The sequence below is a fragment of the Daucus carota genome, chromosome 8 (assembly GCF_001625215.2).
Source record: "Daucus carota subsp. sativus chromosome 8, DH1 v3.0, whole genome shotgun sequence".
Lineage (NCBI taxonomy): Eukaryota > Viridiplantae > Streptophyta > Magnoliopsida > Apiales > Apiaceae > Daucus > Daucus carota.
The window spans coordinates 28005455-28030487 of NC_030388.2; the positions used below are offsets into that span (position 1 = coordinate 28005455).

General features: G+C 35.7%; 3 protein-coding genes across 7 annotated transcripts; 1 reads left to right on the top strand and 2 right to left on the bottom strand.

Moving 5' to 3' along the window:
• Positions 1 to 1101: 1101 nt before the first annotated feature.
• On the bottom strand, positions 1102 to 2769 carry LOC108199408 (uncharacterized). The gene has a single exon (XM_017367207.2). It carries the CDS (start codon positions 2386 to 2388, stop codon positions 1189 to 1191), a length of 1200 nt encoding a protein of 399 aa, XP_017222696.1. The 5' UTR covers positions 2389 to 2769; the 3' UTR covers positions 1102 to 1188.
• A 2944-nt stretch (positions 2770 to 5713) lies between these two features.
• On the bottom strand, positions 5714 to 12234 carry LOC108199406 (glyoxysomal fatty acid beta-oxidation multifunctional protein MFP-a). The gene is made up of 18 exons (XM_017367206.2): positions 11962 to 12234; positions 10949 to 11020; positions 10790 to 10855; positions 10651 to 10707; positions 10484 to 10551; positions 10323 to 10404; positions 9778 to 9833; positions 9328 to 9630; positions 9154 to 9240; positions 8501 to 8675; positions 8299 to 8420; positions 8042 to 8205; positions 7709 to 7963; positions 7484 to 7605; positions 7261 to 7382; positions 6877 to 7025; positions 6655 to 6793; positions 5714 to 6028 (listed from the first exon to the last, which is right to left on the bottom strand). The coding sequence occupies exons 1-18, from the start codon at positions 12047 to 12049 to the stop codon at positions 5993 to 5995; spliced, it is 2163 nt and encodes a 720-aa protein (XP_017222695.1). The 5' UTR covers positions 12050 to 12234; the 3' UTR covers positions 5714 to 5992.
• Positions 12235 to 15346: 3112 nt separating this feature from the next.
• On the top strand, positions 15347 to 24749 carry LOC108197381 (uncharacterized). 5 transcript variants are annotated; one of them, XM_064083425.1, is made up of 15 exons: positions 15347 to 16370; positions 16759 to 16840; positions 17339 to 17530; positions 17744 to 17808; positions 17926 to 18085; positions 18707 to 18952; positions 19058 to 19174; positions 19353 to 19538; positions 19622 to 19703; positions 20537 to 21471; positions 21566 to 22067; positions 22150 to 22340; positions 22443 to 22967; positions 23550 to 23652; positions 23786 to 24749. In XM_064083425.1, the coding sequence occupies exons 1-13, from the start codon at positions 15388 to 15390 to the stop codon at positions 22881 to 22883; spliced, it is 4182 nt and encodes a 1393-aa protein (XP_063939495.1). In that variant the 5' UTR covers positions 15347 to 15387; the 3' UTR covers positions 22884 to 22967; positions 23550 to 23652; positions 23786 to 24749. The 5 variants fall into 5 exon arrangements, with proteins under 5 accessions (XP_063939495.1, XP_063939493.1, XP_063939494.1 ...); XM_064083423.1 differs by having other exon boundaries at positions 23550 to 24749; XM_064083424.1 differs by lacking the exon at positions 23550 to 23652.
• The last annotated feature ends 284 nt before the right edge of the window (positions 24750 to 25033 follow it).

The following is a 25033-nucleotide window of genomic DNA, read 5'->3' on the forward strand; positions in this document are numbered from 1 at the left end:
CCGTAACCTTTGCATGAGTCGAGCCGAGCCCACTTAAATGAGTTCGAGCCGGGCGAGCTTGCAAGCTACCCGACTCAATTTACAGCTCTAGTTACACTCGATTTACCAGAATAATTTCCTATAAATCTTGTATCGACATATTAACCAATTAATTCTGATTCCCGGTTTTGCTCTCGACTTAATTTTTCTCGACTTTAGCGTTTAAGCTAATTTTTGTCCAAACCAACTCCTGAGCTATTTTCTAGTAGATTCGCAATGATCACAAACATAGTTTACAAAAAGTTATTGAAGAAAAAGTGTCAAAATAAAGTGTATAATTGAAGAAAAAGTGTGAAAATAAAGTGGACATGATAAGACAAAACATAGCTTGGCAATCAAGATCTACAAAAATATAAATTTGTAAATTGACATTTTAATGTGCCACTCAACCACCATGCAAGCAAACATGTGCTTGAGTTTGACTCAAACATGGAGTTGGGGGAGTGATACATGTTCTCAAATACATTCACTTGAAACCTTCACATGCACGCCTACATTTAGTAAGATGCCCTACTCCTCACTTGCAACTCATTTTTTATACGTTGTGGCCAGCTAAAGAGCCAGCAAACACCTAGAAAGACTCCTAGATTGAAACACTGGCCAAAAAGATCCGAATCCAATCCTTCAATCCAAACACTTTACTCCACAATCAAGGCCTTTTAGTGCAATGTACAAAAAGTTAGAATCATCCCATCAATCTTCATCCATTTTCTATAATAACAATCTGCAAATTGCTCACATCTAAACATTACTAAAAGTTTATTCTACATCTTCCCTTTAAGCCTCCCTTTACTTTGAACAAGGCTCAAACATACGATTTCCGTTAACAGAACTCATTAACTAAACATTAGATTTCCGTTAACAGAACTCATTAAAAAAACGTTAATTCCCGTTAACAGAACTCATTAACTAAACGTCTGATTCCCGTTAACGGAACTCATTAACTAAACATGCATGTATGATAGATTCAAGAACAATGCTAAACAATGAGCAATACTAATTTGATTTATGACATGAAACTAGATATATAATATATGTATCAACAGTTAACAAAAACATACATTAACAAAAACAAAGGAATTTATTTAGAATCTAAAGAGTGTAGAAGATTTTTAGTGACAATACCAAAGGAAACAAAGCTTCAAATGCTCAACTTCTCACAGCCAACAAAGAAGGAACTGCAGATAAGTTTGGGCCGCCATTTTTATTACTAACAGATCCTCCATTTCTCTTGGGCTTACTAAAAGCCCTCATTGGGCTTGCAAATGCCCAGCCCCAAGTCTTGCTCCTGCTCTGAGCTAACTGTCCTGCCACCGCTGCCACGGCAGCTCCGGCCGCCGTGGGCTTCACATTTAAATTATTGTTGTTGTTGTTTTCGTCGGTTGAAGACGAAACCCAATATGAAGATGAAGACGACGACGATGAAGAGGAGGTTATCATAAACCCACTAAATAAACCACCGCATTTTGGTCTTTGCTTGATGCTATCTGGGCCGCCGGCGACAGTTCCGGCGCCGGAGCGGCGAGATTTTGATTTGCCTTCTCGTTGTGATTCTACTCGCCGGAGTGTGCAGTCTCCGAACCCGGTTGAGATACGCTCGAAAAAGTCGCCGGAGAAACTCCGGCTACCACAGCCGACGGATCTTGATCGTGAAACTTTCCGGCCAAATGAAACTTGCTCCGGACTGTCATTTTCTTCCACTACAATCACCTCTTCTTTCTTGGAACTTCTCTTTCTTGACCTTGAGAATGACCCCATGTTGCCAGTGCTCGAAGACGACGGTGAACTGATCTGTTTAATGTCCGGGAAGTTCTTGCCTGAAAGATGTTTGTTGAAATGCCTCAATGACCAGAATCTCTTTTTATGTTGGGCACTATCTTCCAGTTCGTTGTTAAAACACATTCCTCGACGAGGGGTGGCGGTGGATTTGCTTCTCCTGAAGATCATGGCATTGTTGGAGTTATTCGAGTTTGTAGCAGATAAGCTTTTGTTTTTCTTCTTCTTGTGTGTGAGAAGGTAGGGGATTTTGGAGATTTTGAAGCTGTGGTGGTGGTGACATTCATTCTGGGTGTTTGATAAAACTGAAGATGGTGTTATTGTGCGAATGGGAACGACTGAGGAGGTAGTGGTTGTGGTGGTGGTGAAGGTTTGATCAGATCTGAAAGATGGAGATGAAGAGGAGGAAGAGGAGGGGAAGATTGTTATGGGGAAAGAAGAGGAGACTAGTTTGCCTAGCTTTTCTTGGAGACAAAGAGCACATATTCCCCCTGGTGTGTTGTTTTTGTATGGATGGTCTGTGCATAGCATGCTCATGTCTCCACAATCTTCTTGAACCACTTCCATTGCCATCTTTCTTGATTTTTCTGTTTTGAGGAACTACTAATGAGAAAAGCTTGAAGTGCACAACAATGTGGGGAGAGAGAGAGAGAGAGAGAGAGATTTAATGTGGAATGTAGATGATGGTGATAATAGCAGGAGAAGAAATGAAAATGAAGATGGTTAAATGCAGCAAGTTAAAGAAGAATGGAGTGGGGGGACTGAAGTCTCAAGGGAGAGAGTTCCCAGAAGCACGTGGAGCTCTGACTCTCTTGTTACTTCTACTTTAATTTCTTATCAACAACTCATGCAGAAGCAGAACCCTAAGCAACTCCATCTAGTATACATACCTACATTTTCATTGCACAAGTTATTCAGATTTTTCATTTTGTCTGATATTAAAAATCCGATATTAAGACATGAATATTGAAATACTTAGACTAAGACAAAAATATATGTAATTTCTTAATTATTACAAATATGATGTATAAACACAATTCATGTCGGATATTTTTAGCCGAGTTCGATTAACATAATATAGTCTGCAGTATACTGCTACTTTGTAATCTTTGTGCATATATCCAAATTATAAAATTTTAATCTGCTGCACTCGGATATACTCCCTCCGTCTCATTTTAGTTGTCACATTTCTATTTTTGTTGGTTAGATTGACTAATTTTTGACCAGAGATTATAAATCATTTTTTATTATTTTAAAAAATTGAAAATTACATCTTAAAATAGATTTAAAGTTATTTCTGATGACATATATTTTTTATTTTTTCAATTGATAAAATATTAATAAATCTCAATCAAACTTTGGTCAATTTGACCGACACAAAACCAAATGTGACAACTAAAATGGGACGGAGGGAGTAATTAGTATGTTTCGGATCGACAAGTAAAAGAATCACTATTTTATCTCTCATTTTGATCGAATAGGTTTTGTGTACAACGATTTTAAGAAAATAAAAGGATTATATGTACTTCGAGTAAAAATCTTAAACATACACAGTAGATCTGAAAACAGGTGAAATAGATTATATAATTGCACGTACGTACCGGAGACAGCAGCTTTATGTAAAGAATCTATGACGTGCAAATATGTTGTTCCTAAGCTAAAACACAGAGAGTGGGACTTTTAAGATAAAATTAAAGGGGGTTCAAAACTGTCTTAACACTCATAATTTTGACCACCATTAATCAATATTCGTGCTAACGAGGCATAAACCATGATTTACCGACAATCAGGCCAGGCACTTAATGCTCCGTTCAATAAAATAATCCGTATTTCACATGAATTCGAGAAGTAAATGTGTTTAATACTCGTGTCACATGCATTATATGTCTGATCATCCGTATGATTTATTAACAATATCGACAACAATAATGGCAGATAGTTGTAATCTTTCCCGCTCAGTTTATCGAACATTGACGTATAAATTACTCCCTCCGTCCCTTTTTATCTGTCCATTTTGGAAAAAAAAACACATACCAAGGAATACTTGATTGTGTAAACTTTTCCATTAAATAACTCTAATTAATATCTTGAAAATGGTGGAATACCCCTACTTTATGTCTTGAAAACATGAATTCAACCAAGTTTTAAATAAGTCAAGCCTTGAAAATTGAAATTATGAAGATATATTTGAAAAACTATCATTAAATTAGTTTTGAAAGTATAAATGGACAGATATATAGGGACAAATTTTTACTTCCAAAGTGGACAGATAAATAGGGACGGAGGGAGTAGTGTTTAGCATGTATCAATGGACACATCTAACGAAATTTGTCAAAAATAAATTTCGTGTTATGAATAAGCTTATGAATCATTCTTAGAAAATGCAACTCAAATAAAAGGTTGTATTTTCCTCTAATTTCGATCTCATTATCACTTGGAATTTTTTTTTTTGCCACGAAATAAGAATATCATTAATCACACAAATCGTTCAAAAGGATAGACCGCAATTCGGAGTGGGCATTCCCCGCTTTCCAAATACGATCAGCTATGGAACAGTTGTATCTCGCTAAGAAGTGAGCTAATATATTCGCAGACTGTTTAACGAATCTAAACTTCAAGTTTTTGAAACTCAAACTTGCAAATAAATTTCGACACTCGTTAACTACCTTTCTAGATAAGAAAATCCAATGAATTATGACTTGGATTTTAATTGATCATTTTTTGATATTCTCGATGTAACACGTATATTTATGAGAAAAAAGCTCTTCATGTCACATTTTGAAAAATTAATAACAAAAATATCGCATCTTCGATAGATGCTCTAGATATCGTATTAATACCATGTAATGTTAGGGTTCTTATTTTAGAACGATGCATGATAGAGCGTTCATAGTATATTTTTATATAATTCTGTTTATTTTGAACAGTTTTTCACGAGCCTCTTGGAATCTGTGTTTGTTTTCTCAAATAATTATAAATATTAAATAATATAATTTGACAGAATTATAATTAAAACCATATCTTTCAAAAGTGATATTGAGACATTATTTCTCAAATTATGATAGAACGGGCAAACCCTTTGTTTATCCGCATTGTTGTGTAAAATGTCCGGTTAACATATAATTTTGTCGTATCTCCTCCCGGTCCTTATGTTCTCGCGTATCATGTTCTAGGTGTTACTTGGACTAATATAATAATAGTATGTGCGTATATTAAAAGCAGAAGCTATGTGATAAAATGGCGGATGGATTAATTTAATCAGCCCGAACCAGAAGTGCTTAATTTGGACGCCGTTAGTGAGAGGAGAGGGCGTGGTCAAGTGCCGTAGGATGGGCAACATGGGGATTTACATTGTCAGATTTCTTATATTTTTTATTTGTTTTCTATTAATCGGAGTGCCCTGTGAGTCTGTTGCTGAGCCCTGAGGATGGAACCTCAGATCTCGTGAAAGACCCAGATGTATAAACAAAGTTGGCAGTGACTAGTGAGGCAGACAGGTAGTAGTTTGACTTCTACTTTTGTCCGGAACTAATATGCTCCATTTACCCTTCACCGTAAAAGTAAAATCCGCAATGTCCCTGGTTGTAAAAATTGGGAATCAGAATGAATCGGTTTAATCAGATTAGGATGAATCGGTTAATCAACTGATTCAAGACTAATCAGAATTTACGATTGATTTTTTGGATAGATGAAAGATTTTCGGTCAGATTAGGATGAATTGGTTAATCTACTGATTCAAGAGTAATCAAGAATTTACGATTGATTTTTTGGATAGATAAAAGATTTTCAGTCAAATCAGCCCGCCTGTGATCAATAAATTGGTAAAATATTTTCAATCGGAAATTTTTCAATCCCCAATGACTTCAGTAACATATCCAGGCATCAATGCAACTAGAAGTACATGAGAAATACAAACCCTTTGTTTAGTAGTGACAGTTACGTGCTAATGTCTTTTTGTTCCTCCACAAATAATAAATACATGCCATGACTCGAAAATGAATCACAAATTATTATTCTAGTTTCTCATATCGAACACAAACCAAATTTCATTCTTTGCTATCTTATTCTTTAGCTGCTCGCACTAACGCTAGCGAGAACAAATATCAATTCAGTAAAAGTGAAAGGACGTGTGGATTGTGAAGCCACGGGAGCACGATGAATACCATACACGCAAAGCTTATAAGCGGGCCTTTCCTTGATCCAGAGGTGTACTCTGCAATAAACCCATTAGAAGTAGTCAGTTAGAATTGTGGGAAACAAGAAATGAAAGTATTGACATATTTCATATAACATAACTGAATCAACAAAAAGCAGAACCAGGAACAACTATAAGGGGAGTGCGAAAGTGAAAAGCCTTGAACCAAAACAAGTAAAACAGAATACTTATCGAGTCAATGAGATCATGGTAGTTTTTGGAAAAGACATTCCCCATTAAGGCACAACAACAAATGGACAATGAGACTAAAGGGTTTCCAACTCTCTCCAGATAATATGAATCTACGGTCAACCCAGTTTCAAACCATAAGACCCAAAAAAACCATAGTTGTTGAGATCGTCTGTAAAATTTAATTATCTGGTGCAATATAATTTATTGGGATTAGGCCGGTGGTTTAACATAATTTTCCAGGTCTACTTTCTAGCACAGCGCAACTCTCTCCAGAGACTTCACCGAAAAAACAAGATAAGAAATATCAAAAAGTAAAACTTGAAGGGGGTCGTATGTGTTATAGACTTATAGGGATCATTAAAGCAGGACTGTTATTACTATCTGGTTGATGCCAAACCACATGCTAACAATTGTTGAGTGCATGAGATACTTATTTGGATTAAAGAACTTACCAAAGGAGCACCCTTGGCTGCCTTTTCAGCCAAGTAAGCACATGGTTTGAAGAATCCACCATACTTATTTGACCACTCCTCTAATCTTGAACAAATGTATTTGGATCCAATAGAATCAGCCCAGAACATGACGCCTCCCCTGATCCAAAAAGTACACTCATGGGTTATACTATGTATTGCTACTTAGGAATGGAATGTATTTAAACAAATAAGACGGCAAACCTGTAAGCTGGGAAACCCATTCCCATAACACCAGCAATGTCCAGATCCGCTGCTTTTACAGCAATGCCTTCGGCATATACACGACAGGCCTCATTCACAACAGGAAAGAAAATCATCTCTATGATGTCCTTGTCTGACATTTTAGTCAACTGGATCGAAAAAGATAACAAATTACTTTAGAAAAAAAAAAATATACAAAACAAATTTGACAGAAGATGTTCAGCACTAGCTTCACAATTCAATATACCCTAGAGCAACTGCATTCCAAGGGATAAATCTTTATAAAAAATGGGGGTGCAACAATTTTTCACCTATCAACTCTTCTCCGTAAAAAGTCAGATATTATTTACAACCTATATATAACAGAAGAGGAAGAAAGACTACCTTTGGGTCAACAGAGACTCCAGACATATTTCTTGCCTTCTCAATATAATTTTTTACTTCAGGATCTGGGCTTGCTTTACGTCTGTCATTATAAACATAGAATCCTTTGCGAGTTGCTTCACCTGAAGTTTGCACCACAAAATCATCGAAACCCTTTAATATTATTCTGATAGCATCGAGGGCAAGAAATTTTCCAACAAGGGCAAAACAGATAAATTCCTACCAACTCTTTTGTCCTCTATCATCAAAGAAAGTAGCATGGACTTATACACCCTCTCAGGAAAATGCTCGATATACTGCTTGCCAGTCGCGACTCCAACACCAAAACCAACAAGATCACACAACCTGAATAATAAAATACATGTCAATGTTAATTGATTGAATAGAGACAACCATTTAAAATCAATAAAATATGATCAGTATAAAACTTCATCTTCTGGTCACTTGCCTAAATGGACCCATTGGCATTCCAAACTTGGTAATAGCCCGATCAATCTGATAGATATCAGTACCACGCTCAGCGAGCAACACAGCAGCTTGAGTGTATGGAAAGAACATTCTATTAACAGCAAATCCAGTGCAATTCCCAACCACTACTGGGGTTTTTCTTATCTTCTTCCCAATATCCAGCAAGTCAACTAATACTTGCGGAGATGTCTTCTCAGTGCGAACAATTTCCAAAAGCGGCATGACATGAGCGGGACTGTAACATCAATCATGACTAATTAATGAATACAGAAAGCTACTGGAACAAGTAGTTATAACAGGTACTGGGCATTACCTGAAAAAATGAGCTCCAACAATCCGGTCATTTGACTTGGTCTTCTGACCAATTAAGTTCAAGTCAATTGTTGAGGTGTTACTTGCAAGAATGCAATGCGATGGGCAATATTTTTCAAGGTCCGCAAATATTTGTTGCTTCAATGAAACATTCTCTATAACAGCCTGTTTAGAAATCCAAGTATGGAAGAATTAAGGAGAGAATGAAATAGAGCCTTATCAGAAGTTTGCAAAAATTAATAGCATGTTTTCTTGTACCTCTATCACCATGTCCACATCTTTAAAACTTTCATAATCAAGAGATCCTTTGAGGAGAGAAAAGGTTTTTTCAAACTTCTCTTGGGTCATTCTCCCTTTTTTGACACGGCTTTGCAAATTAGCTGGAAAATGATTATAAATTAGTTATCATTTTGTAGAACATACTTTAGATATTACAAGAAATATGATTATTTTTACTCACCTTTGACTCTACCTATCCCAGCCTGTAAGAAATTCTCATTTACTTCTTTCAAGATTACAGGATAATTGCTAACAATCAATGCTGTTGCGATCCCAGACCCCATTAAACCTCCTCCAAGAATGGCAACCTTCTTGATGCGTCTTGGTTTTAGTCCGCGATCAGTCACTCCTGGCACCTAATAGACAAAAGAAAGCATTACTGGTATATAGTTATGCATGTACTACTAGACTGACTCAGGCTGACTGTCAAATACTAAAATTGTATAAAAATATTTTAAGTTGGACTAGAATTTGTGACATACTTCAGTCTTCAGCAACATTACGTTTCCACATATTCTGTGCAGAGTTAAAATTTAGGACTGACAATAAATCGTAAATGATTTTTCTACCTCTAATCTAAGAAATGGTATCCAACTAGGTACTTTGATGTTTAATAATAATTAAAGAAATAATCATGACTCCGTACATTTCTTGGCTTAACAATGGAATTTTAGTTTGCACTGCCAGTTTTATTGAATTATAAAAACCAGCATTGCAAAACTTAAATTAAAAAAAAAACTGCATATAAATATAACTATCTTATAAATGCTTTGCGCAAGTCTATGACCAAGTTTTGATAGTCACATCTGTTTAATAAAAGATTGAATTAGCAACCTTCGTAGTACTACGTTGGGCAAAGAAAATGTGGACCAAACTCTTGCAAGTGTCTGAATGTAGAAGACCTTGAAAGGCTTCAGCTTCCTGCCAGCATTAAAAAAATATTCGCATTATATTCAATTAGGAGAACTTAAATAGAATATAAATCAAATGAGTGGAAGAAATGTCAACCTTCCACAGGCCTGCACGAGGACCAGAAACTATACCCTCTTCAATTACATCAATGCAAACTAAAGGATGACTGAGATTTGGACCCTGTTTACGAGCCTGAGCTCTGGCAAAGTTCAGTATTTCCCTTGCCTCGCCAAGAGGTTCCAACTTGTCAGTCTTGTAGAGACTGGCAACCCATGGTTTTCTACGCTCCAATATATCCAAAGCCCAGCGACGAGCAGTGCTTATTAGTTCAGCAGGTGAAGCTATTGCATCCACAAGACCGAGACTAAGAGCTTCCTCCCCTTTGACCGGCTTCGATGTCTACAAGAGAGGGAGATTTCATGTAAAAACAAGTTCTTACAGTGATCCAATATAACATAATCAAGCTTATTAAAATATATAAGCCTAAAATGCATGCATGTAAAATGATTGTTTAGTGCCTGATAAAAGAAGCAAAGAGCTACATACCAACATCATTTCGAGAGATTTTGCCAAGCCAACAAGACGTGGGAGTCGTTGCGTCCCTGAAATAATTAATGGCCATAATTTTGATATTATCTTACATAGAAGAAATTACAACAATCTGTCAATAGTAAAGCACGTCATATCTTATGCAGTATTGCATTTAGTTTCAACCCCAAACTTTATCAATCCATCAATCATCAAACACAAATAACCACAGCTTTACCCGAATCTGTTTCTGACTCGACACATAAAATTTAGAACAAAATCTTGATAAAGTAGACAACTTCTATATCATAACATTGATACACTTTAGGATACTAAAGCATAATATTGAAGCAAAGGTAGCACTCTTGATGGCTGCTAAATTAACCCATTTATATTCCTAGCCCTTATTCTCTATATATGATGCATTTACCTTGTACATAAAAATATGTTCCACAAAAGTAGTCAAACTTTCAGTACAGACTAAAACTAAGGTCTTGCTGTCTGAAGATATTAACTTTAAGAATTAGCATCCTATTAGAGCCTGCATAGTGTTAAAAACATACCTCCAAACCCAGGGATTATACCAAGCTGCAGCTCTGGTAAGCCTAATTGTGCATAAGGTGTAGATATGCGGGCATGACAAGACTGAGATGGAAGAGGATGAAAGGGTCATTTAAGAAAATGCAAAGAGAAGTTCCTTCGCTGAAAAAGTACATGAACATACCATTGCAACCTCTAACCCTCCGCCTAACGCAAGGCCATCAATTGCCGCAACTGAGGGTTTTCTTGCAGCTATAAGACAAGCATGCAGGATTAGGAGAAGAAATAAAAAGGTATAACTGAGCACAATTTTATATATTAGATGGGGGATATAGAAAGTGGGTAAAGTACCTTCTACAGTGTCAGAAAGAATTTCTATTGCTACATAACCAGGTTTAGGTGCTTGAGCTATGATCAAAACAGAACTAAATGTTAGAAATTTAACTTCGAATATGCTTTGTGCACAGTGACATCAGTAAATACCACATACATTTTCCTCCTTGTAATCCTCCAAAGGCAGTTATATCGAAACCTCCAGAAAATTTGCCTTTTTCACCTGCTCAATAAAAGCATGTATTAGTTCACATACCCGTACAAGTCATACCATAATTAATTTGAACAATCACTCTGTAACTAATATATACTGCACCTGTAATAACAATTGCCTTGACATCATCCCTTCGCAATGCCTGGTCGTAAGTCTCTTTTAAACTGTTTAGTACTGGAGACACAAGAGAAAGTTATAAATCTCACCAATTATCCCATATATTGACTGACCTCGAGAATTGTGATGAGGAAACACATTTTTAGGTCCCAACTACATTCAAATTTCCTAATTAATGGGTGCTAATTGAGGTATATTTGGTGCCCCTAAACATCATACTACCATGCTCTCTTATGAACTTATTTTCTTAATCACATATTCACATGACAGTATACTTGTCATAAGTAAATAGCAAACATTCAATACTGACCTTGTGAGCTGTGACAACATTTAAACTCTATTTAGTCTGCTAAAAAGATACAGGATACGATAATACATTAATGGTTCTATCAAACAAGTCTAGTTTACAATTTCATGTTTTCTCCACACGGTCTCATATTAGACTTAAAGCACCACAAAATTAACATTTAACAATTAACAGATCAAAATTATTTAGAAACCGAAGGTGTAAGTCTTGAACTAGTACAATATGTAGTAATATCTCTAATCCCCTGAACCCCTCTTTGTCCAACCCCAAGAAAGATGTAGTAAAGAACACCAATCAGAGGAAAACACCACAATAAACACCTTTTCTATGATAAGCTAGTTCCTGTATCGCAATTTTAACACTTAAATTCAAGATTTTCCATTTCTACATGGCATCACTTATACACAATAACTTAAAATAGGGTGTCAAAATTGAAGATCACACAACATCCAAGACTAATAACCCTACTCATGATCACACTTATTTGCATGTACGCAACACATAAACTCCAAAAAAAACACTAAATTTTACCAAGCATCACAAATCAAGAAACCTCAATAGCCCATGTCTCAAAATCTGACCTTTTTGATTTCTTGATAACTTAACAGAGTACACCAAAACAAAAACCCCGAAAACAAAAATCTTGGGCTACAAAAAATAAAAAATTAAAAAGCTGGGATCTAATAAATACCATCAATAGAGAGGGAATTAACAGGAGGGTTGATGATTGTAATTATGGCCACCCCATCAGCTCCAACTTCCATTGCTGTTCTTCCCATTTTCTTCAGTAAAAACCCAAAGAATTTTACTTTTTCTTTTTTACAGTTTTGTTAGCACTTATGTGAAGAAGATACAAATGGGGGATGATCATACATATATATTGAAGAAGGTGGTTCCGTGGGCACTTGGGTAGCGTGACGTCTTTGTTGTTTTGGAATATGTAATTCCAAAGATAAAGATACATACAGATACAGGATATACTGTGTGTATAATTGACTGTACTTTTGGTACTATTGTGATTATTATGAATTTATGATTATGATGATATTATGGGATATGGGATCATATTTCTAATAAGAATAATTTTTTAAAAAAGTTACTAATAAATAAGAAAAAAAATCTAAATCTTTTCAATAAAAAAAAGAAATAAAAAATTCCGAAATAAACTTTCGAATCTTTTTTCAATTTATTGATTATACTCTGAATTAATAAAAAAATCGAAAAAGTTTCAATTGCTAACCTATCAAATGTAGCGTCTTATTTGGACTCCCATTTTATTTTCCCTCAAAACAATAAATAGAATATTATTTTAATAGTTTAATTTATTAATATTGGTATGATGTGAAATTAGAGCAAGTCCAACAGCTGCCCTGCTTAGTGTCCTAAGTCATAATATAGGGCATTTGATGTAAAAACTTGATCCAACAATGTCCTAGTGATGCCCTATATCACTAGGACAATCCATCCGAGCCCTATTTTTGAGGCACTCTCTCTCCTTGCCTTATCCCATATTTTATAATAAATTCTTACCAACACTCTTTTTCTCTCTCTATTTTATATTATGTTTTAATGATGAAAGTGAACTTTTAATAATAAAATATTAAACATATAGTGCAAATGAAGCACATTGTTGGAGTTGAAGTTAGTAGAATATGTCCTAAACTACTAGGACATAATTTTTTATATTATATTTAGGGCTCCAACTAGGACACTGTTGAACTTGCTATTATGAATTCTTGCGGGTACATGTGTGGGGTAAGAATTGGTTTTAAGAAAGTGGAGCTATCAAATGTAACGTCTGTTTATGGTAGTGGTACTATTTTAAATTATTCTGTTTTATTGAAATTATTAAATTAAGGGATTGAATATTTTGTTTTCCCGTTAAAAGAAAATTTGTATAGTTTCTTATCTTTTCATTATATTAAAGTCCAGGAACAATATATGCAATAAATTGTTCCTTACATTTAAGCAGAGTTAAATTAGGATAAAATTACATAAAGATTTAAATTTAAATATGACACGGTCTGATGTTTGCAAATCGTAACGGAAGAATTCATAGTTTAAAATTGTAATAGCTCTGATTTTGTAAAAGGAGAAATTATTTAATATATTGCCATTATGGAGCATATCCTATCTGATCTCTTCCGCGGAGAGGATAGGGTGACATTTCCAATGTTGAATACGGACACGCTTTACGATGTCATCAAAACAGAAGCAACATTTTAGCTAAACGCCACTAGACTTCGCTCTAAATTACATACTGCCACTGAGTCAATTAGGTGAGTCGGCTAGGCACACAGTGACATGTACTGTTACTCCAAACTTTTCCCCGCCTCAGATATATTTAAAAATTATGCATATTAAAACTCATTAAAATATTATTTTAATATGCATACTAAAATATTTATTTTAATATGCCTCAGATTTTAATTGTGTGTACTTGTTTGAGACTGAACCGTGATAAGGTTTGAACCCAACCCAACCTAATATATGAATAACAGAGTTGGGTAAAAAAAATGTTGATAAATATGTCAGAAATTGAATTAAACGGGTGAGATTTTGTTTTCACTCAAAAACCGGTCAACCCGACCCCGCGTTCACCCCTGAGACTGATACGGACAAAGTATAGATTATAACCCGTATTTTTTAATTTTTGAACTCATATTTAATAGTTTTTACCTAGAAATCTTGATCGGATTTGAATTCAGTTTAATCTAAAGCACTCAAACCCGATTTGAATTTTATATATAGCATATTATGGGCGAAATATAAATTTATATATAGTATATTATGGGTGAAAAATATTATGGGTTTATGATATATTATAATTCTCTACCTAAAATTAAAAATATAATATTTTTTCTTTCAATCAGTGTAGCACATGTATATTCCTTGATTATACATGACGAATGATCATTATACAACTCCCAGCATCATCATATCAAGAATTTAGTGCTTGAGAGAGAACCAATACTTAAAAATAGAATTATAGAACCATTAAAGTTCTTCAGCAGCAGAACCCTATATTTTACGTAGATTTCCACGATCTATACGTGAATACATGTTCTTTTGCATTATTGTGCGTGTTCAAAACCAAAATCCTAGCCGTCGTTCTCTTGTTTTCCTCTCAAAGATAGTCTAGGGGCTTTCAATGGATTTTTCTAGTGGAAAGCCCCAAAATCCTTGTTTTTCTTCCGTTTTCATTAAATTCTATATAATAAGAACCCAATTTTTTGGATGTTTATGTGTCTCTCCTTTGGAGTGTTTGTCCGTCTCTCCTTTTGGAGTGTTTTGTTATGTTATTGCTTAGTTGTATTTGGGTTTGTTTGGTGTTGGTTCTTATGAGAATAATTCTGTTAATATCTTTTAGAATATGGAAAGTCCGCATTGAAACCAACGTGATGGTGATTATCGCAAGAGCTCACTTTTTACAACTAAAGATTATTCATTTTTATGGAGTTTTCATTCTCAGCATGTCTATAACTGTTATCCGGCAAGTAGATAGTTGGGGTATTGTCGCTCCGACCTCAGGTTATGTAACCGGGGTTTGTGAATATTGGGCCACCGATAGTATTTATGTAATATGGTCAATTGTGATGCTGTTGTTGTTTGGATTGCTTAGGATGTCTTTGATCTCTTTTTCAATTTCAAGAATTTTTAAATTCTATGTGTTAAACGATCAAGAAACAAATCAGATAATTGTTTTTAGCATGTTATTTGTTTTTCAACCTGATTGTATCTGCAGTTGGGAGTTTGTTTTCACTGTTTTATGTTCTGGTTAATGAAAATTTCTTTGTTTGTCCAAAAAAAGTAATTTCAAAATATAATACATAAATAAGATATTTTTTTCATCTATGTCTAACGGTTCTACGTGGAATATGGCCCCAATAATCTTATTATATAATCATTTCATATATTTACCCAAATTCTAAATATTGATTATTTATAAATTACATATATGATAATATCACATGATATGTGTATTATTTACGGAATAATAATAACAACAATAATATTTTTAAATTATGATAAAAATTTCCCGCCTAAATTACAAACACGAAACTAACCGTCACTCTCCGTCTCCCCCAAACCAAACCAAACCCGCCTCGCCCTCACCATGGCCACCGCGAGCCACCCCAACCCGCCACTCACCGCCACCGAAATTATCGCCCTAGCCCAAACTCACCCCCACCCCCACCCTCTCCCCCCCTTCCTCCTCTCTCAATCCTCCCACCAAACCCTAATCTCTCTCCTCCACTCTCTCCCCTCCTCTTCAATCTCTCTTTACACTTCCTCTCTCCTCTCTCTCATCCCTCTCTCCCCTTCTCTCTCCCCTATACTCCCCTCTCTCCTTCTCTCCTACATCTCCCTCTTTCTCTCCCACTCTCTCCCCCGCGATCGCACCTCTCTATCAACCCTCCAGCTCTTCCACTCTCATCTCGACACCGTCCCTGTCCCCGAACTAATCAAATTATCGGAACTAATTATATCGAGTCTATCGAAAATAAAAGAATCCGAAGATGCTCAAATTCTCGATGTTTTGCCTAATTGTTTGGATTTAATTTACAAATCGAATGAGAGGAAATGTGTTGATTCGACGATTGATAGGGTAATTTTGAGTGATTGGAGTAAGGCTTTGTTGGTGAAGATTGTTTCTGTTGTTTACGAGTTCAGGTTTTTGAATAAGGAGAGGTGTAGGGAGTTTGTAGATAAGGTGTTTGATGAAATGGGGAATGTCGAGTTGCAGGATTTGCCTTCGTTGGTTTACCAGTTGTTGGTGTTGGCGTCAAAGGGGTTTTGTAAGCGGGAGGTGATTGAGGGGATTTTGGTGTTTTTCGGGTGTAAATTAGAGGGAAAAGGGAGTTCGACAGTTAGGCAAGTGGAAGGGACTGTGTTGTTACATGTGAATTTTGCGGTGAAACAGGATCCTTCGCTTGGACATGAGTTGATTGGGATTTTGAGGTGTGATGTTCGGGTGTTTAATTATTTTGTGGTGGCTGTTTTGTTGTCTGTGGCTAGGATTCGGAGGTTTAATGACTCTGCAATGGGGATACTGAAAGCGACGTTGGCAAATGCTTACAAGGATTGCAAGTTTGCAGGGTTAATAATTACTACACTTAATAAGCATCATTAATTTTTTTTTATCATCTTATTTATAGTATCTGTTGTGCTAGTACTAGTAGCTGAATATTTATGACAAAAAGACTAATTGATTATGATTACGAGTTTACCGATCGGTGATATACTTATACGAACAGTTCTATTCATTGTTATTTAAGCATCAATCACAGTCAGTAGGTGTGTTAGCTTCTCTTCGTGAAAGATAGCAAGCTGCATTGAGGTGAAAATGTTGAATGGAAATATGGTTTTAATATGGAAATGGAATTGTAGTATAATCAATATACTCGCATGATATGTGGAATTCTAGCAAGCTTACAATCTATCAGTATGTTAAACCATGGCGGACCTTGATATCCTTGTGTTTCAGGGTTTGTAAATGGCTTCCGGATGATTTGAAAGAAGAATATCTACAGACAGCTCTGGTTTTAGAGAAGGCGATTTTGCGAGCTGTAAGTGTCCTTTTACTCCTTCACTGCAATTGCTCAATTCTTCAGTCTGGAGTCTAGACATTTATGTGGAGATGAAGAGAACTGTTACACGCAAGTATCAGCATTGTGAGCTGGAGCATATTTCAAATTTGCAAATGCAACTGTAAATATCTTATAGTCAAATCGACAAATTTGATAGAAGTTTTCTCGCTGAGAGAAATTATATATGAGCAAGGCTGAGACAAAAGACAATAAGAGGGCCTAGATAATTAGTTCAGATTATATATATATATGCAAATATAGTTACCAAGTGAGCGGCCTATGTTTTGATTGATTGGTGCATCTTTTTGAGAACTTGTCACCTACTAGTTGGCAATACCTCAAGTGCATTGTCCATCATGTATATTATATAAGCAGGTTGATAAAAGTACTTTTAACAGAGAGGTTTTTCTCATCATGAACCATTGACCTTGTAATTTACTTTTTCTTGACATAGAGATTTTGATTGAATTGCTGTAGGTCAATGAAAGCAATTATGGAAGAGAGCATATTGTTCCCAGCATCGTAAGGTTTGGGTTTGTATTGCTTGAATCATTGGATGAGGGAAGCCAGAAAGGGCTCTGCAAGTCCCATGGTCTGATGGGTTCTCAGAAACTAGGCATGCAGATGCTGAAATGTTTATTTGAAGTTCATGATATGGCGAGGAATGAGGTCAGTATGCTATATTTCAGAATGATATATCTTCATTTCGTGCATTGTTCATAACTTCTTGTTTCTGCCTTGTGCATGATGTTTGCCAAACATTCATTAGGCTGTTTCAGCACCAACATGTCGTCATATGTGCTTTTTGCTGTATCATATATATAAAGTACTAGCTATTCACCTATATATCCGAAAATCATTGATGTATTAAGCCTCTTGCAGATCATTGAACAATGCAAATTCCGCATTCTTTCGGCAAAGCCAGAGCAGAGTTTGGCCATTATGAGGTGTGTTTTATATTCATGCGGTGGTTCTTTTGTTTTTTTTTTGGTAGCATCACATAAATTTCTCGTCTTTTAGTTATGAGTACTATAGGAATCTTAGATATTTAAACGTTCTAGCAGATTATTATGCTGTCTGGTCCAGTGCAGTCCATATCCAATGTTAGAATATGTTTCACATCTAAAGGAATTGCTGGATTACTTTACCTACATGAATGGAAAGGTTGCGATCCATCTTGTTGATGCTCTACTCCCCCTCACCAGATTAAGTCGTGATCTTCGGGTATGCATTTTCAGGTGCTAAATATAGAATATACGCTGTTGTATAGATACAGGTACTAAAATTTTGAATATATATTGTTGTATAGATTCTGAAAGAAGTGGACCACTTGAACTTTTTTTGTTTGATTAAGAATAATATTTAGATCAAGGGTTGTTTAAGTGAACAGATTTAAAAGATTGTTTAAACAATTAGTTCAAGCATTGTGCTTTGCTTGATACAGATTCAATAATTTATCACATATATAAATCCAATAAGCGTCTTCTTGTTTACTGTCTAGGACTTAACCACATTTGTTCAGTTAGTTAAAAAGGTATGAAGTTAAGAAGATGACATGTTGAGAACAAGAGAGGACAGGCCTGGACATATTAGAAACAGCCAAGTTTCTTTCTCTCTCTCTTTTTTTTTTCCGCGAAGTAACAGCCAAGTTTCTTACCTAGTTGCTTCTGCTAACGTCTGAAAGTGTGAAATACACAGACACATTTTCATTTAGTTTTTTCCTCTTTTTCCTTAGCTAAGTTTTCTAAATGGTTAGTTTGTTTTGTGTATTACTCATGTGTGAGGAGTTGATGCCAAAAGAAGAGAGGCTTATGTGGTGTTTTCTTCTGTCAAAAATTGATGCAGGATTACACCATATTAGTTGTGCGCAAGGCTATGTTTAGACGTGAAGACTTGGTTCTCGAAGCTGCAACCAGTGCCATTATGAAACTGATATTAGCAGAAAAGAAAGCTCGAAAAAATGTGTTAAATTCTTTTGAAGAATCATCAAGCCAAGCCAGTTGCAGCCAGCAAGCTGAGGTACCATGTGGCATCGGTGTTGGTCTTTTCCAAGAATTTAATGGTCTGCTGCAAAGATGCCTTTATCGGCAGGTGTGTATATAGCTTTTTATTTAAATTACTTCCACTTTTATTATTTGTCTATTATGAAGGTTATTACAAATATGTTTTTAATAATGGTTGCATTATTTCATCAAGGCAAAAGTTAAAGAGATTATGTATGATGGCTTTGTGGAGCTCATTTTGGTGGACCCATCATTTTCGGGGTCTGTTTTTGATTTCTTGCTCCCCCATTTTTTACAGTTCTACAAAGAGGTACTGGCTACAGGCTTATTATTAATAATATCAGTCTGTTATGTAGTTTATGGCAAAAGCATTTGTTTTGCATCATTACTTATCATACAAGGTCTGCTGTGCGGCTCCTGCGCCTTGTTGTGTACCATGATGACATCTTTTCGCTTATGTCCACAATAGCCACTGATTTCTTTTACAGGATGCAGAAATTCAACTTAAAATTAACCAGTGTCTTAAATTGGAGAATGGAAAAATTTGCATACACGAGCCTCTTGATTGCCTTTTGTCTTGCATTTCCTGGATTCTTTTAATGCAACCACTTGGTAAATCTGATGCTTCAGATGCACGGCACTCTTTTGGTTTCTCTCTTACTCAAGAGAATGAGGTATTGCTGTATTGGATTATAATTTAAGTTGCTATAATAAATTTTGTACCTTTCTCTTTATTAATAGTTTGGAATCACTCTAGGCAGGAAAGAACTTTTTTGGCGAGTCATTTTCAAGGGCTTTATCAAAGACAAGGAACTTTCTTAGAACTGCAAATTTTGAAGGTTGGTCAAATGTTTGTGTTATTGCAATATTGAGATCACTGGTCTGTCTAGTTCTGATGGACATATCAGGGGTGGAGCATAACAGGGGCCATGGCCTCCCCTGAGGTCCCTATAATATCAATATATTTTATATTTTGTGTGCATTTATTTGTTAAAAATCATATAATTTTAATTTTTGCCCCCCCACAAACTGTTAAATTTATCACATATAGGATTGGGTTCACTTTTTTTTTTAATATTGATACTATAATAGATGTAGGGTGTTGTTTTGATTTATATTATATATAAGTTATTTTATATTTTTATTTTTGTATCAAATATGTTTTAATATTATTTTGAGTTGGCCCCTGCCGAGGTGAGCTCAGGCTTCGTCCTTGGGACATATACTATTACAATATTTGTACTCCCTCTGGTCCAATTCATAAGTCGTTTGACTTTTTTCATGTGTTTTCATGAGCTTTGACTCGATAGTAAAAAATTAATTTTTTAAAATTTTCTTTTTCTCAATAAATATATGCATATTAAATTTTTATTCAGAAAAAGAACATTTAAAATTCTTATAATTTTAACTATTGAGTCAAGGCTCGTTGAAATACGTGAAAAAAGTCAAAAGACTTGTAAAATAGACCGGAGGGAGTTTCTTATCAAAATATTCATATCTGGAATGCAAATGTAAAATGAAGTGTTTTATTCCTTAGTCACACAAAGAACTTTACATGAAATTCCTTGTCAATGGTCATGCATACCTGTTATCTATTTGACTCTCCAACAATTCTTAATTTTTTCTAATATGAGGGTGTTGCTAACAAGATTGCATTTGTTTCGTACCCAAGTAGACTTGCTTGGAGAGACCCAGGATGCGCACTCTGCACAAGTAAAAGAAGAAAAGAAGAAATACAGTGCTTGGATTCTATCTGGAATTCTCGAGGTGGTGGTAAATATCATTACTACTGAATTTGAGAAAGCAACTGAAGTCAAGAAATTAGATTTAGAAAAAGAGCTTCTTAAGTATGTTGATGTTTATGCATCTTTAGAAAAATATTTTTCTAGTGGAACTGGTAAGAGAGGGATTGTTAGATCTACTGCTACTCAAATATCTAGTAAGCCTGAAACAGGTAGAACAACTTTATTTAAAGAAAGAACTCTGCTGGCAAGTACAAGTATTGGCCAGCTTTTTCAAATAGCTCTGGGGTTGTACGAAAGAGGCTCTAATAGCACTGCAACTTCCCAGAATCATAGCCAGTCATCCATGAGGGAATCATCAATCCAATGCTTCAAATTGTTATTGTTTGCCTTGAATGCTTCTCTTAGACTGATAAAGTCTTTCTCAGCAGCTGGCAAAGATGATAAGCTGAAAAGTTTAGTCTATGGGGAACTGAAGTTGCTTAGTTCACCAATGTTGAAACTGATTCGGTTTCTCAAGTTGAGTCCAAATACCATGGCAGATCATAAGAAAAACGAAACCAAGGGTAAAAAAGACGCTGAAGACAGACAGGAACTTTTCCATTTGGCGCTAGTTTGTTTGAAGGAATTAATAGCAACAGCTCTGCAGTGCCCTGAGCAGGAAGGCATCATGAAGGAATTAGTGTCAGAAGCTATATTTGAGAATGGACCTAAAGACGTTCCACATGTTGATTCAGTTGATGAATGTGAAGTAGAGAATCGAACTGATGATCAAACTGAAATAAGTGTATACAAGTTCATCCAGTTGATCATTAAGCCTATATTCTCTGAGCTTCTTGCTGCTTCATCTTTTCAAGAAATGGAGGTAAAATATCTATTCTCTTCATATAAATTATGCTCAGTTCTATGAACTTGCTTCTCCTTATAAATGTCACTTGAAGTACTATTATACTGGTCAGGTCCTCTGTGATATAACAATGAGCATTGGGACAAAGTTGTCTGGGGAAAGGAGGAGGTCTCTTGGAGACTGGGCGCTACATATCTGCAAAAGCTGTGATGTGAAGAATTCTAAGATTGCCAAAAGTGTTTTTAATTTTGTCTATTCATTAAGTCCATCTCCAAATGATTTAGCTGTTGCTGAAGATGTGGCCAAAGAGTTGTTAAAAGTAATGGGATCAGACACTGGCAGCCCACTAACAAAATCGGAAATATACCCTCTTCTACAAGTTTCTACAGAAAATATAGTAGCTTCTTCTGTGCTACATTTGATAGAACCAATTGTTGTTGACATGGACTGGTTCACCACTAAATTGAAATCTTACTTGGCAGCTAACCAAAAGAGTATCATGCTTGACGAGAATGATAGACAGGCACCTGTGCTGGCATTGGAACAAATCTTTTACACGACTGCTGAAGCCGTAGTGAAAGTTTTATCTCCTTTTCTCTCGATGAACCTCAAGGGTATGTTTGTTTAAACTATGTTTAGTTATACACAGTGAAATCTGCTAATCCTTTGTGCTCTGATTATTGATTATAATTCCAGATCCTCAAGCGGAGCATTTGTTGAGAGTGGCTACAAGGTTTTACAAGAATTTAGCCCGAATTTCAAAGCTTCAAATTGCACCAAAGGGTTGTAAGCCAGTGTTACCCAGCCATAGTTATCTGAAGCTTGTGGAAATAACTTGCAAGGACTTAACTGCCCCCCTGTATAGATTTGTTGATGTGATGCAACAGGTATAAAAGGCGGGGACATTTTGTGACTACTGAAATTAATTCTATTTAGCATAAAGCATAAACAGTTTATGTTGAGGACTTATAAGGTTTCCGTGTTTCCAGAATCAGCAAGAGAGTGCGAGGAAAGGAATTCTGAACAAGATCAAAAGGGAAAACAGATGCATCCCGGAACTGATATTCCAGATCGAGGACTATGAGAAGTATCTCATTCTTCTCAGCAAGGCAATCAAAATCAATTTGTTAAGGCATGCAAAACGTAGCACTTCGAGAGATTTCCGAATAAGAGAATCAGATGATTCTAACGGTCAAGAAGGCACTGAAAACCACCAAGCCAATGAAAACAATGACGATTCTGCAGCAGAAGAAGCTGAAGATGATGATGCAACCGAGGAACCTGGAGACAATGGACATGATTTAGAAGAGCCCGGGTCGCCTGTTGCAGACGATTCTGTCTCTGATGATGAAAATGGGCTTAACTTTCCAAGTGCAAAGAGAACAAAGACCACTAACAAAGTTGTTCAAGATTCAGATGATGAATCATAGACAAACTGAAGGACTGGAATGGCCAATATAGTCTGGAAATGAGATCCGCGTATAAGAAGGTTTTTATTGTCTACATCACATAAGGTAACACCTCCTGTGAAAAGTGTATATATAGGCGTCTTTAAAAACATTGAACTGATAACGGCTATGATACAGAAGCAGCCCCAGCTTTATATGTGTTAACATGCTAAGAGCATCTCCAAAAGTCTTCTAGTTGGCTTTTAAATATAACATAAAATAAATAACGTGACTCTTTATAAGAGTAAGTTAGTACATTATTAAGATTGTCTAGTCCTACAGTGCTCTTTATACTCATGCTCTATTTAATATTCTATTTATATTTGAGCTAAAAGAGAGGGAAAGGTAGTGAATGAATGGAGGGAATGAATATTTATTAATAAAAATTACTTGAAGGCTATGTGGAGGCTTTTAAAATAGAGAGAGAAGAGGCTCTTAGGTTTATGAAGAGCCTCCAAAAATCCCTTGGAGCTCTATTTGAACCATGGCTCTTTAATTTTCAACTTATGAGCCCATATAGAGAGCCTCTTGGAGATGCTCCAAGTACGTAAACAAATGCACATGCTGGTATACATTATTTATGTTGCTCCGCTTAGATTGTGCTTTTTTATGTATTAGTCTAATGCCAACTGTTTGGTCTATCATTAGGTAGACCGGTGTAGCTTTATGGGTTTCGTTCTCTGCCAATGAGACATTGCAGTAAACTATTTGGCGTGCACTCACGTGTTGATTATTGTTCTCATATCATTAGGTATCTTTGCTTAATTGGGGGCTTTTGTAAAACCGAATGGGTGGCAACTTAAACATGTCAATATTATAATGAATTCTGTTATCTGTTGGCTAATATCTTAAAAGTTTGACTTATAGTTTGTGTTTGTGCCAAGGTACTCGTAGTATGTAGTGCGGTCTATACCAGTATGGCGGAGACAAATATCTTCAACTTTTTCTAGTTTCGTTCAATAGATCTGCTTCAGAAAAATGATTTCTGTTGGGACTTACCAAGAGTTGACATGCCATGACTTGTTCAGGGGAATCATAGTTGAGGTAATATTGATATGCCTTGCTGAGGACATTGAAATTGGTATAAGCAGATCGCCCTTCATGCAACTTTCTTAGCGCTGTATATGTAACTACACTACAAGCTGTGCGAGGAAGTGTACTATTTTCTTCTGTTTGAAGCGTTCACAGTAAAGAGGGTAAGTCCCAGTGTTGTCCTGTGTTGTTTAGTATTTTGCTTAGATATAGAAGTCATTATGATGAATAAATTATGAACACTGAATCCTAGTCAAATGTGAGATGTTTCATAACCAAGGCTGATCCTACACCTTACAACAAACCATCCTGATGCTTCTTTTAAATTTAGATATTGAAAGTGTATGATTAATGTAGATGCAAGGGGAGGAGAGAATTGAATTTGCTCTGGAACTAAAAATGTTGCTGTGGAAATATCATTTTGATTGTTAGTATTTTTGATAGTTTAGTGAACCGTTGTTTAAATATCTAACCTGTATCAAGTTGGTGCTTATTATGTGAAAGCTGGCAAATAAAATACACCCTGAACCTATCCCATCTGTGGCCAGGCATAGCAGAAGATATTTTCATGCATACCTTCTTTCAAGTTCCCCGATATATTTGACTTGCTTGTATTGCCTAATTCTTGATACCAAAACGTTTTAAACACTGAAAGCATCTTCTTGAGGTCAGAAACTGATATTTTGGTTGTATAAGATAGGTTCAAATTTGCTAGTAATGAAGATATGTACATGTAAAGTGACTGCATTATCTTCATCCTCATGATGTAACGAAAGCTTGGAATTTTGCTTCAGTGCAGATAACTATCAAGTAGTATGATGGACTATTTTCACACCCCATTTGAGTAGTATAGACCCCATTTCAGTAGTATTGGCAGTTGTCACCTAGTGTGCCCACAGCAATACTAGTACTAGTAGTTTTTTCAATTTAATGGATAACGTTAACATCAAACGTTACATAATGTTGTAAAATTGGGAAATCGTCACGTAACAAGGATCAATCGGAGATTACTTGAATAGATCGAGAATTAATCAGATGATTAAATTCTATAATTGGAGATTTAATAAGCTTTGTCAAGCTACAGAACAGAGATTAATTCG

Bases quoted from the DNA above. Each gene is read 5' to 3' on its own strand.
- LOC108197381 (XM_064083423.1), top strand. From the start codon at position 15,388: ATGGCCACCGCGAGCCACCCCAACCCGCCACTCACCGCCACCGAAATT. The intron at 18,086-18,706 runs GTATGCATTTTC...AAATTGATGCAG, and splicing joins GATTAAGTCGTGATCTTCGG to GATTACACCATATTAGTTGT. The intron at 22,341-22,442 runs GTATAAAAGGCG...CCGTGTTTCCAG, and splicing joins TTGTTGATGTGATGCAACAG to AATCAGCAAGAGAGTGCGAG.
- LOC108199408 (XM_017367207.2), bottom strand. From the start codon at position 2,388: ATGGCAATGGAAGTGGTTCAAGAAGATTGTGGAGACATGAGCATGCTA.
- LOC108199406 (XM_017367206.2), bottom strand. From the start codon at position 12,049: ATGGGAAGAACAGCAATGGAAGTTGGAGCTGATGGGGTGGCCATAATT. The intron at 9,241-9,327 runs GTTGACATTTCT...TAATGCTGGCAG, and splicing joins CTCGTGCAGGCCTGTGGAAG to GAAGCTGAAGCCTTTCAAGG. The intron at 8,676-9,153 runs GTTGCTAATTCA...TTTGTCTATTAG, and splicing joins CCCAACGTAGTACTACGAAG to GTGCCAGGAGTGACTGATCG.